The sequence below is a fragment of the Pholcus phalangioides genome, unplaced genomic scaffold, assembly GCF_987345545.1.
Source record: "Pholcus phalangioides strain wild (caught in Gottingen) unplaced genomic scaffold, Ppha-v1.0 ptg000015l_1, whole genome shotgun sequence".
Lineage (NCBI taxonomy): Eukaryota > Metazoa > Arthropoda > Arachnida > Araneae > Pholcidae > Pholcus > Pholcus phalangioides.
This window is the reverse complement of record NW_028301608.1, coordinates 106665401-106679931: the sequence shown is the minus strand read 5'-3', so window position 1 is coordinate 106679931 and position 14531 is coordinate 106665401. Positions and strand designations below refer to the sequence as shown.

The 14531-nt window shown below is 35.3% G+C and overlaps 1 protein-coding gene across 1 annotated transcript; it reads left to right on the top strand.

Moving 5' to 3' along the window:
- The first annotated feature begins 1712 nt into the window (after nucleotides 1-1712).
- On the top strand, nucleotides 1713-11402 carry LOC149077306 (uncharacterized). Its single transcript, XM_089245074.1, has 7 exons — nucleotides 1713-1830; nucleotides 2937-3029; nucleotides 4630-4688; nucleotides 4935-5030; nucleotides 5161-5193; nucleotides 8671-8709; nucleotides 11224-11402. The coding sequence occupies exons 1-7, from the start codon at nucleotides 1767-1769 to the stop codon at nucleotides 11290-11292; spliced, it is 453 nt and encodes a 150-aa protein (XP_089101200.1). The 5' UTR covers nucleotides 1713-1766; the 3' UTR covers nucleotides 11293-11402.
- Nucleotides 11403-14531: the final 3129 nt, after the last annotated feature.

The window sequence follows — 14531 nt, the reverse complement described above, 5'->3', positions numbered from 1 at the left end:
ATTATTTTTCCGAATTATTATTATAATTCCGAAATTATTTCTTTCAAAAATTCTGAAACTGTTCCTTTCAATAATACCGAGATTAGATTTCCGAATTACTCCAAATTACTGCTATTATTCCGAAATTTCATTCATTGATTTCGAAATGCATTTCCGTCAAAAAAAGAAAAAAATTGAAATGATTTCTTTCCATAGTTTCGAAATTATTTTTTCATGAAGGAGAATTTCTGTGAATTCTGTAGGTAGGTATGCCTTTTTTTTAGAGGCGGAGAATTTCTCCCCAATAAAACTGTTTGGGCCTCGCGTGTGCTCCATCTCCCACTAGCCTTCAGGCGCAGGGCCGTCATTTCAACTTTTTCCAGGGGGGGAGCAAAGAACATGTAATCAATATGTTTGTGTATTTTTAGTGTATTTTCAAAAGCCACGGGAAGGGGGGAGGGCCCATGCCCTCCCTCAAATGACGGGCCTGCCTTCGGGTGTAATCAAATTGTAATTTGTTTCTTAATCATCAGGCTCCAATGTTTTTAGCCATTTTCTGAAAATGGTCGGCGGGCCACAGCAAAAAGCTCAGATGGCCCTATGTAGTCCGCGAGCCATACGTTGAAGACTACTGCAGTAATCCTTTTAATCCCAACTATTGGCAATATGTTTTTGAGAAAAGTCAGTAATTAACCACTATACGATCATGAACGTAATATTGCGTCCAAACGCCAGTGGAATAAGTTCAAACAAGTTCTCTGTTTTCTTTCCTTTCTGCCCATCATCGCTAGGCTTTGTTGTAACTCTACGAAGTCATTCTTTTTTACCTCCCCGTTTGTGTTTTTACTACTATTTATGATTTTTTTCCACCTATAATGCATCCTTCTACTATATACATATAAGAGCGAATAAGAGAACAGGTAGGCTGAGGGGAAAAAATATATATTTCGTATATAGATAGGTGTATACATACCTACTCTATTATCTGTACTTATCTATTGTACGTTTTCTTTTCATTTGTTTTTTTTTCTTCCTTTTCTGCTACTGTTTTTTTCCTTCACCTTCTATTCATTTTGCTAACGTACAGTTAGGTTAGCACAAGGTTGCCATATTTATCGCCGATTCTTCGAATAGAGATCATACGAATTTCTTGCCAATAGCTTGCAAGCCAAGGTGTTGATTGCGATTTCTCTCACGTTTGGCATGTTTTCTGGTGAGAATTGGCTTTGCGATGTATTTTACTCCATGAAACAAATTGATTCCGGACAGCAACTACGGGGGGGGGGGGGGTTGATAGTCAGGTGAATCTGGTGAAAATTGATTTTGCGGCATATCCCAAAGGTTAATCTAGGATTTGGTAAAAGTGCTAATATTGCGTTTCGTAACTCGCATAGTCCATGAATCAACGGGAGGCTGCAACATCACACACACACAACTGAGTGTCACGAATTGCAACATCTTATTACCGAACACGAGGCTTCACTAATGAGCGTTGCTATTTTTTGATATTAAGTTCAAGATGGCGACATCACACGATACGTACGTATTTGCCCGATTGGCACGTTCCGAGTCTGAATTTACCACCTATAGACGTCAAATGACAATGTGTCACTAATTTGTGAGTTCACATTTTCAACACAAACTTGAAGACTTCTAGTTTAATGAGAGATGACAACGCAATAGCGGTTCTTAGAGGAAAAAAAAAGTGTTTTACATGAATTGTAATAAATCTATATAAATTCGGATGATTGAGTCACTCGATCGAATCGTACTTGAAATTTAACTCCATGATGGGTGTCGTTTCTTTGATGTGCGCTGTTCAAGTAGTTTTTTTCCTCACGTGTATGAAAGGTAAGTTGATTTTTACTAACCGACATTACTGAAAAAGCTTACCGTAAAACGGGGACGAATAGGAACGAAAATTTGTAGAAGCGCAAACATGGTTTGTGAATATGGTTTAGTGACAGATCCGCATCGTGCATTTCCGCACATGGGGGATTCGGTGACACTTTCGCAAAACATGAGTTATTCTTGCCTTTTTTTTTCCTGTTTTTCTTCCCGCGTTACCTTCCTTTTCTACCATAAATGGGCCGAAGTTTTGAGGGTGGCGCCTATAATCACTGAAATCATGCATATTCGTGATTGAAATTATGATAAAGTGATAAAATTTCTAATATTTTTATTGTCAGATTTTTTTGTTTGAGTTTTTGTCACTTTTTTTCATTCCGTGAAATTTGAAGGAATGCATTTGTTAGGGAAAACCAAAATAATCTGGTCTCGCTGAAAAGAAAGTCGCGCGCTCTCTTTGAGACTTAAAATCCTATCTCAATTTTATTTTTCGCTCAGATTTGCAGCATTTCACCAGCAAAGTCGGTGAATCCAGAAATGATGAGGAAACCATTTGAGGAGTTCAAATGAGTTTAAGTATTTTGTAAACAATGGATGACTCATTCAATTCTCAGCATAAATACTCAGATTTCCAATCAGCAAATTATTGGTTTATCAATTGTATGAGTTGTTTAATTCTGATGTGCTGAAATGTGTGCGCTCAACATGAAATGATGGGGACAAAAGCTATTTACATATACGTAGGCTTTTTTTTTTGCACACACACGCGTGTGGCCTCTCTCTCTCCAGACAAAGACATCGTGTGGGGTGGACATCAAACAGCACAATATTTAATACACACATGTAGCATTATATTATATTTAATATTTATCCACAGGTTACGGTGAAAGTGAAAAATTCAGTGATCATTGCATAACCATTTTGATAAGTTTGATAGATTTTGTTCATATACCAAAAGTTTTTCACATTTATCGATGATTATTTATAATCCCCAGCTCGTACCGTTGAAAAAAAAGACGAACGTCGCGTTTTATTAATTATTTAATGCGTTAAATGAATATAATGGTAGCACATGTCACTGATTTTTTTTGTTTCTTGTTTTTTCACAGGTATATCGGCAGCCACTGGTAATTGTCAAGGATATCACTTCCCTACACTCAAAAGCGAACAGTTCTTCAACATTTTCAAATGTGTTGCCAAATGTGGGTTTCATTTTGGATGTACTTTTTCCGTTTGTATCATGTAATTTCTCTATATAGACATATTAACTCATGCAAAATGAGCGTGGTGGATTTCTGAACCTTATTAAGTAAAGTAGTCCATTCAAAAAGTCCATCATAATGACCGTTCACAATTAGCAGGAAAATTGTCGTTATAACGAACTTCCCGCTATAAACGAATTTCAAGTTTCTGCTCTGTAGAAACATGCAAATGGGGGAAAAAACCATTTATATAAATAAACCTTTTACTTTGAACTACTTTTGCTGAAATGTGTATCTAGAGTTGCTTAAGCATACACATTGTTGATTGTATAACAAAATGTATAAAATCTGTTCGCCTTGTTTCCAGTTCTGGAAGATTCCAAGAAAGGATTGGGGGGAGATTTTTCAAGAAAAAACAACAATGTCAAAACCAGAGGTCATGCCCCCAACTGCTCAACCACCACACCTACAGATATAAAATGTGTTTTTCCACTTCCTATATAGGCAACAAAAAGATTAGATACATCACGGTGAAGAGATGAAAGAAAAAATGCCACTCTTTTTAGTGTATTTTATAATATTTTACTTGGATCTTTAAGTGTGTGAATCGGGAGATTTTCATTTCTTCTGTGGACACTTTAGGTGAAACACCCTGTATGGAATACCCGTTACAGAGAAATATTATTCAATGCAAAGTGAAGTAACGAAAATGTGAGATTATAATATAATTTTATAATAAAACCAATATAAATTTCATTACATGAAAAATTATTATGTATGATACTTTGTGCCATATAATTTTCGATTTTACGTACCGTAATTTCCGGAGAAAAAGCCGCTTTAATGTATAAGCAATATCCAGAACCATATTAAATAAGGTGTATGTTACGTGGTAATTACGATACACCCATTATTAATTATACATAATCACCGAGTATTTAGGTAAAGTTGATTAACTTACTTAAATTCATCCCTTTTACTGGCGATTATACATAGTTCCCAAGCGTCGTTGGTAAACATGATAAATCGCACTATATGACATATCATACATGATAATTGATACATGTATTGTATCATTATATCGGGGTACGATCCTGAAATTCGTTAACATTACATCGGGGTTCGGACATACTAGACTCATTTGGAACTTTTTTCACATTTATCAAATTATCCAATTACACTAGGGTATTAGGTATGATCACAGACAAAGGCGATAAATTTTGAGTATTTATCAAATTCACCAACGACGCTTGGATATTATGCATATATTTGCCGGTGAAAGTGATACATTTTTATCAAGCTTACTTAGACGATTGGTAAGTATGCATAATAATCGATTTATCACATTTACCGTAACATGTCCATATTCTTGTTGTAGAGATATTACTCAAGTGAAATAACACACACCTGAAACCGTAAGTGACGATTCGGGTTTCCAATGGGTTAATATTTACCCCACCAAACTCTCTTCATCGTTAATCTGCCGATTTGTATAGTTATTACACACGTGAATTGTGATGATATATGTTACTTTAAATAATGATTTTAGCTGATTTTAAAAGTGAATTATATATAATTTTTTCATATACTTTCTTTTCAGCGGGAAATAGAACAATCCAGGGAGATTTCTATCAATGCGAAAACGAACAACCAAACAGGGTGAATGGCATTTTGTTCATATATCTCACAATTTATGTTATTCTCAGATCATGAACATATAGTAAAACAACAAACCCGTTTTAAATTAGGTCAATTCTGCTAATTTTATGAAATAAATTTTCTTATGAAAAATTGCATTTCCTTAATATTATCATCAATTCTGTAATGTAATTTTATTTTGAGGAAAATATTACGGTTGTTGAGTCATGATTTCTTTATCTCATAATAATCGTGTCCGTTTCACAGGTGGTCAAAGCTCTACGAGGTTGTCAAAATGATATTAATGCTAACCAAGACGCATATTACGATCAGATAGCGGCAACCCCGCTTCTTGTTTATGCGGTGAGAGAGTATTTTATGTCGCCAATATTTCAGTGATTTTTATCCCATAATTTTTGAGTGATTTTAACCATAAATTGGAAATGATTTTTTGATGTTTATTGTAATTCATAATTTTATTTTTTCCCCCCAGGTAAACCATTGCCTTGCAGAGCAAGTCGGAAATGTGAGTTGATCTATTAAGATTTTTCTTCTCTCTCTCTCTCTCTCTCTCTGAACCTGCGTTTAAACTATTGTGTTCCACAAGTACAGGTTGATAATGTGTGAAACGAGTACCTCATCTTATGGAAAAGAGTGATCTAATATTTAACCCTAAGGGCCCGTTCAAGTATTACGTCAGCAAATTTTTAACCATTTTTCACCCCCTTGTCAGCAAAAGTCAGCAAAACTCTGACCCCCCCCCCTTTGACATCAAAATTTCGTCAGCACTGCCCCTAATTTATATGTTATTATTTATATAATCGATTTCTGTTAATTTCAATGCTATTTGAATCGTAGGAACTCAAAATATCTCTTTAAACAATTTATTGCGATACCCTTTACGCAATATATGGTAAACCCTTGATTCGCGGACTAAACGTGGCTGGCTCCCTCAAACCCAATTTCGTAAAAATGAACTAAGCGGCACATTTACAGGTCACTTAAATGACCCGTGGCACAATTCCAGAGTGTTTAAGTGGTCCGGGGCACATTCAAAGATCAATGAAGTAGGTCCGTGGCACATTCAAAGATCACTTAAGTAACCCGCGAAACAGTTCCAGAACACTTAAACGATCCGTGCCACATCCCTTGAGTGACATGTGGTACAATTTTAGAGCACTTAAGCGGTCCCCCCAGTGCGGTTCTACATCACTCAAGTCACCCGCATAACATTCCCAGATTACTTAAGTGATCCGTGGCATAATTACGGATCACTAGAGTGATGCGTTGCTCAGTTCCAAAGCACTTAAGCAGCCGGGACACATTTCCAGTGCACTTGAAGGATCGTGAACCATTTAGAGAACGCTGAAGTGGCCCTGTAAGGGATTTATCATTATGGAGAATGTTTGTGCAGGTCCCCACAAACTAGCGAAAGGTTTTTTCTGTTTTTGGCGCACGAGTAAGTTTCCATTAAGAATATTTCAAATTTTCATAAAGGTTGGTTGATGACGTAAGCATCATGCAAACACCCTCCCCCCTTGTTATCAGAAGGCAGGAAATCGGAAATCCCACCCCCATCGCTGCTGACGTAATACTTGAATGACTCCCAGAATGCTCAATCATCTTGAGATGATAGATTTTTTTTCTCTTTTCAAAATGAGGTTCTCGAAATGACGTATAGATTAGCTTGTACTACTCTACGTTCAAAAAGTTCCGAGTCTTTACTTTATTACTGAAGAATGGAAACAGATAGAACCTGTTTATTTCGTATTTCCCCTTCGAAAGTACCCTGGGCACTATTACGCACTTTTGTCATTGTTCATACGGAGATGTAAATGCGGATCGCAACATTTTTGTTTTTTGTCATATGGTGAACAATGCTGTCGTCGCTGCACTTCTTCGGAGCCTTAGAATCATTGCCCCCTTAAGGACATTCTTTATCTAAGGGGGAAAAGTCAGCTGGGGCAAGATCAGTGGAATGAGCTGATTGTGGAAGTATCGGAATGTGATGTTTTGACAAGTAATCTGACACTAGCAGGGGACCTGTGAGCAGGGCCGCAACTAGGGGGAAGCAGGCGGGTCTTGTGCCCCGGGCGCTGGACCAGAGGGGGCGCAAATTTTATTCTCGAACCTCTCCTTCAACATTACAAGGGAGCGCCAAAATGCGCACTTGCCCCGGGTGATGAAGCATCTAGTTGCGGCTCTACCTGTGAGACACCGCATTATCGTGATGAATCACCCAGGACTTGGTCTTCCAAAGATCTGGTCGCTTGCGTCTCACCTAATCATGCAGACATTTAAGGACTCACAGGTCTTTCCTTGTGTCTTATTGCCGATCTTTGGTGATATCTAGGTGAATTCTGATTCGTGGGAATGCCATTCTAAGAGTCAGAATAGTGAGTAGCGGCCTTTAGATAGGTTTCAAATATATACACACTGCTATTTGCAATGTATGAGTTTGAATGTCATATCTTTCACAAAAGACAACTGAAAAAAAATGAACATTTTTTTACGCTACCGTTTTGAGAGAAGCATTTCTCCGACTATTTATCTAGCGGAGTCTAAATTAAGAGGGGTTTTTCGAAACTTGTTATTTTTAAGACTATGAAGAAGTGGGTAAAAAGTGTGTAAAACTTTCATCATCAGATGATAGACGTGATTTTTCGAATATGTTAACATTGGAAGAACGCAGGTGTGGGAGAAGGAGGATATGATTGAAGTGTCTATAAAATTTTCAAAGGGATAAATAGGACGAATCTTGCGTAGCTCATACACCCTCAATCGAGCGTTTCGACAAGAAAACACTAGCATCGGTTAGCGCCCGAGTGGCGTGGTGGTTAGATGCTCGTCTACACCCTTGAAGGTTGACGTCGCGGTCCCACGTTCAAACTCGGGGGAGAATATAGATAAGATATTTCCCCTAACAAGCTTGATACGAACATCGATAGATGGAGCCTTCATTTCCAATTCAACTCTTTAATGGCAGTAAATTGCAATATGGCGATATTGTCATAGTTGATACTTGGCGAAGTTGCAGTATCGTTAAGGGAGAACTCCTTAGAGGAGGTTTGAATTCGTTTATTTAATCGGGAATTTATGCAAATCGGCAAAACAATGGTTCATTTGTTGGCTCGGCACGTTCTATGAAGTTTAATTATATATTAATTAAAAATTTTACTATTAATATCAAACTTAATGTGGATATAATTTATTTGCTTTAATTGGAAATGAATGCAAATGTATTTGTTATATAATGACAACTGTGGTTTGAATGCAGAATACAGCCCATCTAAATTAATCGTGAATTACAGTCTGCCCTCGCTTAATAGGATAACGAATGAAAGGATACATCTCTTATAAACGGGTGAAACCGCCCGGCAAAGAAAGTTTCTCCCATATAGAAAATGTTAGAGTTCCACGCTTAGATAATTTCAGCGACTTTCTCTCCCGCTTAATCGTTTCATACGTCAAGGGTTAATACATGAATCGACTATAAAAATACATTTGAGAGAAGGTACTGGCCTCTCCCTCTCCACGCATCCAAATCGTCTTCAATACGTAAATTTAATTATTTTAATTTCGTTCTCGGCTGAGCCAACAGAGGGCGTTAACTTTCTTAATGAAAAATATTAGGTATTGTGATCATTGTAATTAAATACAATTTTCATTTCATTTTTGATGTCTGGGCCGTGATACAAAACCATTTTATTTACTGGTAAAACCACGGCAATCCAATCAAATTGTGCCCGTTAATACTTCTTCCCACTTGTTTGTATGGCCAGGAGTATAGCCGCAGAACGTTATTGAAGTACAGAAAAATGCTAAGAGAGCCCAGCTAAAAGGCGGAGATAAAGATAACTACAGCTATGTTGGTCAACAAGTATGGCGTTGAAAATAATTAAGAAGCCAACGGTTGACCGGAAAGTAGTCTGCATTTTAACCTCGGGCTCTATTGCAATTTGTTCGAAATTTTCTGGTGCTAATATGTGCTATTATTTTTCAGCTCACAAGCTTGGAATTCAGACGGATGGTGGATTTTGAGGTAAGTGTAAAATCAAATCATGAATTAAATTACTATGTCCAAAAGTTACAAGCGAAATTTCATTTCCGAACTCGGTCTCAGCATAACTAAAAGATAATCTTCAACAATGTTTATCAATATATCTAACTAGCTATAATACCCGGCGTTGCCATATGAATTCATGCAGTTGAATATTAAAAGACAATACGAAGACATTAATTTTCATGCTTGAGAAGATATAAATAAAAAGTTGAAATCAATGTTATTGCATGAATATCCAATTAAAAAGTAGGTCCGACTAATTACTTCATATTTAATTTTCAGGGCTACGTATATCTCTAAGCGGACTCCATATTTCAAAAATCGAGTATTTAATACAATTTTTAAAATTATTGATGTGACAGAAAAAACCACCAAAATTCCGCATTTCTACATTAAAATCGGCAATTTCAACACTGATTTCTATGCGGATCATCCTTTTCCTGACCCTCAAAGCGATGTTGATGATGATTATGACGTCATTCAAAAAACCTCATTACCGGGAGTATTGAAAATGTAGCAAACCATTATAGGCATAAATATTATACATATACTGACAGAGTTGATGAAATGACAAACCATTGTAAAGGCATATACACGTCTTAAACGCATTGCTAGGGAACCACTGTAAACAAAGTAAACGTTCGGAAAGCGATTGTTGAGGCCCAAAAACCATTGTTGCCCTACTGTGTTTAGCCCATTTGGGGCGTTTGCCCTGCTCTGACGAAATTTTAAAGTAGCCTATCGTTTAAGTTGGGTCCCATTTGGGTATACATGCAAAATTTGGCGACGATGGATCCAAAATTGTAGATTTGCATAGAGAACACACACACACACACACAGAAAATTAATTTTATATATATAGATTTAACGCCAAGATTGGCGGTAAATCTATATCACGATGGAGATTGCTCCATCAATACTGTTTTTAAATAAATTCGTCGTAGTTATTTCCAGTTATTAAATTTTTTGGGGAATTTCGTTTGAGTACTGTTTAAATATATTTTTCGTGCGGGGTGGAGTCAGCGTAAAAAGGCATGCATAACATGCAGAATGCACAGAAATTCTAGAAAATATGAATGTGCACACACACAAAAAAAAATTACTAAAAATATATACCCAATTTGAAAATTTGAAACTAATGAAAGAAAGAAATTCTAAAATTAAAGAAAGCAATAAATTCTAAAATTAATGGAAAAATGAATTAAAAAATTAATGGAAAAATGAATTAAAAAATTAATGGAAAAATGAATTAAAAAATTAATGGAAAAATGAATTAAAAAATTAATGGAAAAATGAATTAAAAAATTAATGGAAAAATTAATGGAAAATTAATGGAAAAATAAATTAAAAAAATAATGGAAAATTAATGGGAAAATAAATTAAAAAAATAATGGAAAATTAATGGGAAAATAAATTAAAAAATTAATGAAAAAAATAATTATATTAATGAATATCGAATAAAAGAAATATCGTAATTCTAAAAATTAACAAAAAAAAATGCTAAAAATATATACCCAATGAAAATTTGAAATTAATGAAAGAAATTAATTCTAAAATTAATGGAAAAATAAATTCAAAAAATTAACGAAAAAATAATTATATTAATAAATATCCAATAAAAGAAATACCGTAATTCTAGAAATCAACAGAAAAAATAATAAAAATTGAGAAATAATTCCAAACTTCAAAAAACTTCAAAATTAATGAAAGAAATAATTTCAGAATTAATAAAAATTCGTAATTGGCCCGAGATATACAGTATTTCTAGAAAAGATTAAAATTTGGAATTGAAAATTGAAAATTAGCTGCAGAAATAGTTGGTATTGGAATTGATGAAAATTCATAAATAATGAAAGAAATTAATCCAAAATTATTAGAAACTGAGAATTAATGAGAAATGTCAGAATTAATAAAAATTCAGAATTAAAGAAATAATGCCGTAATTAATGAATGAAATTATTCTGGAATTAAGTTCAAATTCTGTACCAATAAAAATTGAAAATTAAGAAGAAAAGCAGTTCCTATATTTATTAATGGAAATTCTTAATTAATGAAATGAACCGTTAGAGATTCAACAAAAATTAACTGCCATATTACAGGATTGGGGGGGGGGGGAGTGAGGGCAAAAGACCCGCGTTTTTAAAATCAGGGTGAAGGCAATCAACTCATTTTTTCTCCCGAACAATTTCATCGTGAGGGCAATCGCCCTACACCCAACCAGATCTCATTTCCATGCGGCACCTTGTGCGAAACAGAATTTTTTAACCACGTAAATCAAGGGTGCTCAACCAGCACCTCCTAGAGATCTCTATCTCTAGGAGGTCATTATCTATCTCTATTTGTCACGACGGTCCACATCAGATGCTTCCAAGGACCACATTTGACCCTTACATCATTGGTTGAGCGTGTATAGCATATATATCGTGATCATTCGAGATATTTACAGTTAATTTTATCAGTTTTTCCTCAACTTATTACTTTCTATACAATTAGGACTGCGTTCATGAGCTGTCCAACCACGTTGAAGATTGTCTTGACAATTTATGGAGAACCGAACATTGATCCAATTAGCAACAAAGATCCAAGATGAAGTGTTGCACTCACAGAGCATCACAATATGTAATGCTTTTCCTTCGCATATTTTCAATAAAATTCACAAATATTTCTTGCAACACATATTTTATTTTTGACTGTATTGTAATCGACGCTTTTTGCATTTTGACAATACAGTGGAACCTCTCATAACGGACAGTTCCCGTTATTATACAGGGTGCATAGGTAACAGGGCGTACGGCATTTTACTGGCGAACCGTTGGTCCTAGAGGCATACTTGCCGTTAGAAAAAAAAAAAAAAAAAGAGTCCAAATAGCGTGTAGTGCTTAGATATGTCATTCATGTTGCGAAGGGTTGTACTTGAAAAAAAGTAAATTTTTATACAGCCCCCGTGGGCCCGAAAAAAGAAGTAGAAAATTGTTTCCCTGTCTCTCCTGACGCCAACTAAAAAAAAAAAAATTCCACGTTTCCAAGTGCAATATTCACTTGAGATATTTGAATTCGAAAAACGGAAGAAAATTGGGGGAAAAAAACGGTGTAAAAATGCGGGTAAAACGATTCAACGCTGTTTTTTCCCCAACTTTCCTTTTTTTGATCAATCAAATCGAAAATTTTTGATATGAAAAATATTTTTGCGGATTAGTACACAATTTTTTAAAATAATTTTGCGAGTGAATGCAAAATTTTTGATTGGAAAAAAAAAAACCCTATTTTTACGAATGAAAAATGCAAAATGTTTTGATTTGAATTTTTTTTTTCATTTCAATTTTTTTTAGTGCAAGGAAATGTAGCGTAATCGGAATTAGTGTAATGTTTGGATATTTTTCCCTTTGCGAAATTTTGATGGTTTTTTTATTTTCGAAATTTCCGTATACCTAATAATAACCAAATATAATAAGTCAGACAGACGGTTATGGAAAATTATCCTCTTAATAAAAAAAATATTTTTTAATAATTATTTTATTTTTTAAAATAATATCCCCCATATTTACGCCGGTCTGCGAAATTGTCCACTTAATTTCACATTCATTAAAAGGTTGAAGAACACTACTGTAAGTTAAAAAGTCCGTCGTATTGTTTCGGACATTATCTGATCCTGGGGTTCTGAAAGGTTGAGAAAGGCTGCTCTGGAACCACTTTCTAGAACAGTGGTTCTCAACCTGGGGCCGTATGGCACTCTTATGATCCTATAATATTTAAAGGGGGCCACGGGTGAAAATCAGATGAAAGATCCACGATAAGTGCTGGGGGGCGGGGGGGGGGCGCAGAGCCGTGAAGAAATAAAGCTCTAAAGTAAAATACATTGCTGGAATCCGAAAGTAGTGATATTTTTTCAGAGCTGTCTATAAAACCAGGACCATCTTATTTGGCAGGCTCATGTGTGCTGGGAGGCAACGCTGTCACAAACCTTAAAATCCGATAGGTAAAAATTATAGATCGAGTGAGAGACAAAAAACAAATTAATTGTGCTTACACCGTTATGGGCTATATACGTAAATTCCCCAAAATAGTCAGAACAACAAGTATCATTCAATAAAATGAGATTATTGCTTACTGCATATTCATAAACCCCACTCCCCCTACAATTTGTAATTTTATCTTTGGATTTCCTATACACCGCATCCTATCTGCTGTCTGAAAAATTGTTTAATTGAAAAGTAAAGTTTTTCCTCCCATTCTCTTGAGCGTTAAGATCAGTGGCAAAAACAATAAATTCGTGCTGTTCTGAAACGTTGGAGAAATAATCAAGAAAATCATAAAATTCTGGATCATATTGATTATCGGGAGGAAAATAACAAAATACGAACAAACATTTTGTCAAACAGTAATAATCGGAAACCCCATTACAATAAAAAACCTGTTCTGTTTTAAAACACAGATTTCTAAAGATTTTTTTTTTTGTAAGCTAGTACCAAGCCTCGCTAGATCTCCCTGATATTAATTGCTTGTAGGCAGGTTGGTATATTACGCAAAAATCGGTGTTATTAAAGGGCAAAAATCTGAATTTTCTTTATGCCAAGTTTCGAATAAACAAAATAAATCCGAAGTGTACAAGTTAATGCTAAAAATGCGGGAAAAAAAGTTTTGTTACTCACACCCTTCGACGTTGCAAAACAACACTGAAGATAATTTTATTTATTATATACAAAACCTGTGCAAGGCCAGTAGGCTCTAACTCCACAGGTGCACAATTCAAACAATCAATAACATTGGAAAGAGATGACAGGGAACATCAGTTAAGGCAATAACATAATCATACACACGAACATATGCAAAGAGAAGAATGCATAAAAGATGACGCTAATAAATGAACAAAAAAAAAAAAATCCCCGAATGCAAAACAACAATAAAATAAACATGTTCACACAATAAAATTCAATATATAAATCCGAAAAAAAAATACTATACATATTTTTTAAAAAAAAATCATCGCATGTAATTCCAAATTAAAATAATCAATAGAACTGATGAAAAAAAAAATTATATAAATACAATAAGCAATAAAATAAGCATATATGCACCAATAAAACCCGACATGAACTAAAATGCATAGCACGTTAAAAATGTTGAAAGATCAGAAGCGTTGAGAGAGTGACAGAATCTGTGATATGTAGATGAACATACGAGATCTGGTGGTAATCTGTTCCATACTCTTCTAACTCGGCATCGGAAGTTATAAAATTTAGCATTATTCCTGGCAGTTGGAATTTTTATCTATAATGAATGTCTTCTCAGTGATGGTCTGGGACTGATTTCAAAAAATGGAGTTGGCTGACCCGTATATACTAAGTTGTGTACAAGTTTGAAGCACAGCTTTAAGTCGGCTTCAAACATCACCTCCTACAGATAGAAGGCCTCTGCAATGTTTGCCATAAACGTCATTCAGACTACTTAGCAAGTTTGCCACACAGCATCGTATTTCGTTTCTTCTTATTTTGGCGTCGAATCTTCCTTATTACCTCACAAAAGCCGCATAGTGATTGGATGTGGGTGCATAGAAATCGCCAATTCTGAGCTCGATCATTTCTTTTCCTCACAACATTGATACTACTACTACAACATTGATACTACTACAAGATTGATACTACCTCACAACATTGATACGAGCAGGGAATTTTGTTCCCCCGAATATTCTGAGGGGGAAAATAGACTACTTACTGACGTCACAGGCAGAGTGCGGAGGCCTTCTATCTCTAGGAGGTGATGCTTCAAGGCTACGCCATTCTAAAGAGTGGACGCCTAGACAT

Bases quoted from the DNA above. Each gene is read 5' to 3' on its own strand.
- LOC149077306 (XM_089245074.1), top strand. From the start codon at position 1,767: ATGATGGGTGTCGTTTCTTTGATGTGCGCTGTTCAAGTAGTTTTTTTC. The intron at 5,194-8,670 runs GTGAGTTGATCT...ATTATTTTTCAG, and splicing joins TTGCAGAGCAAGTCGGAAAT to CTCACAAGCTTGGAATTCAG. The intron at 8,710-11,223 runs GTAAGTGTAAAA...CTATACAATTAG, and splicing joins GACGGATGGTGGATTTTGAG to GACTGCGTTCATGAGCTGTC.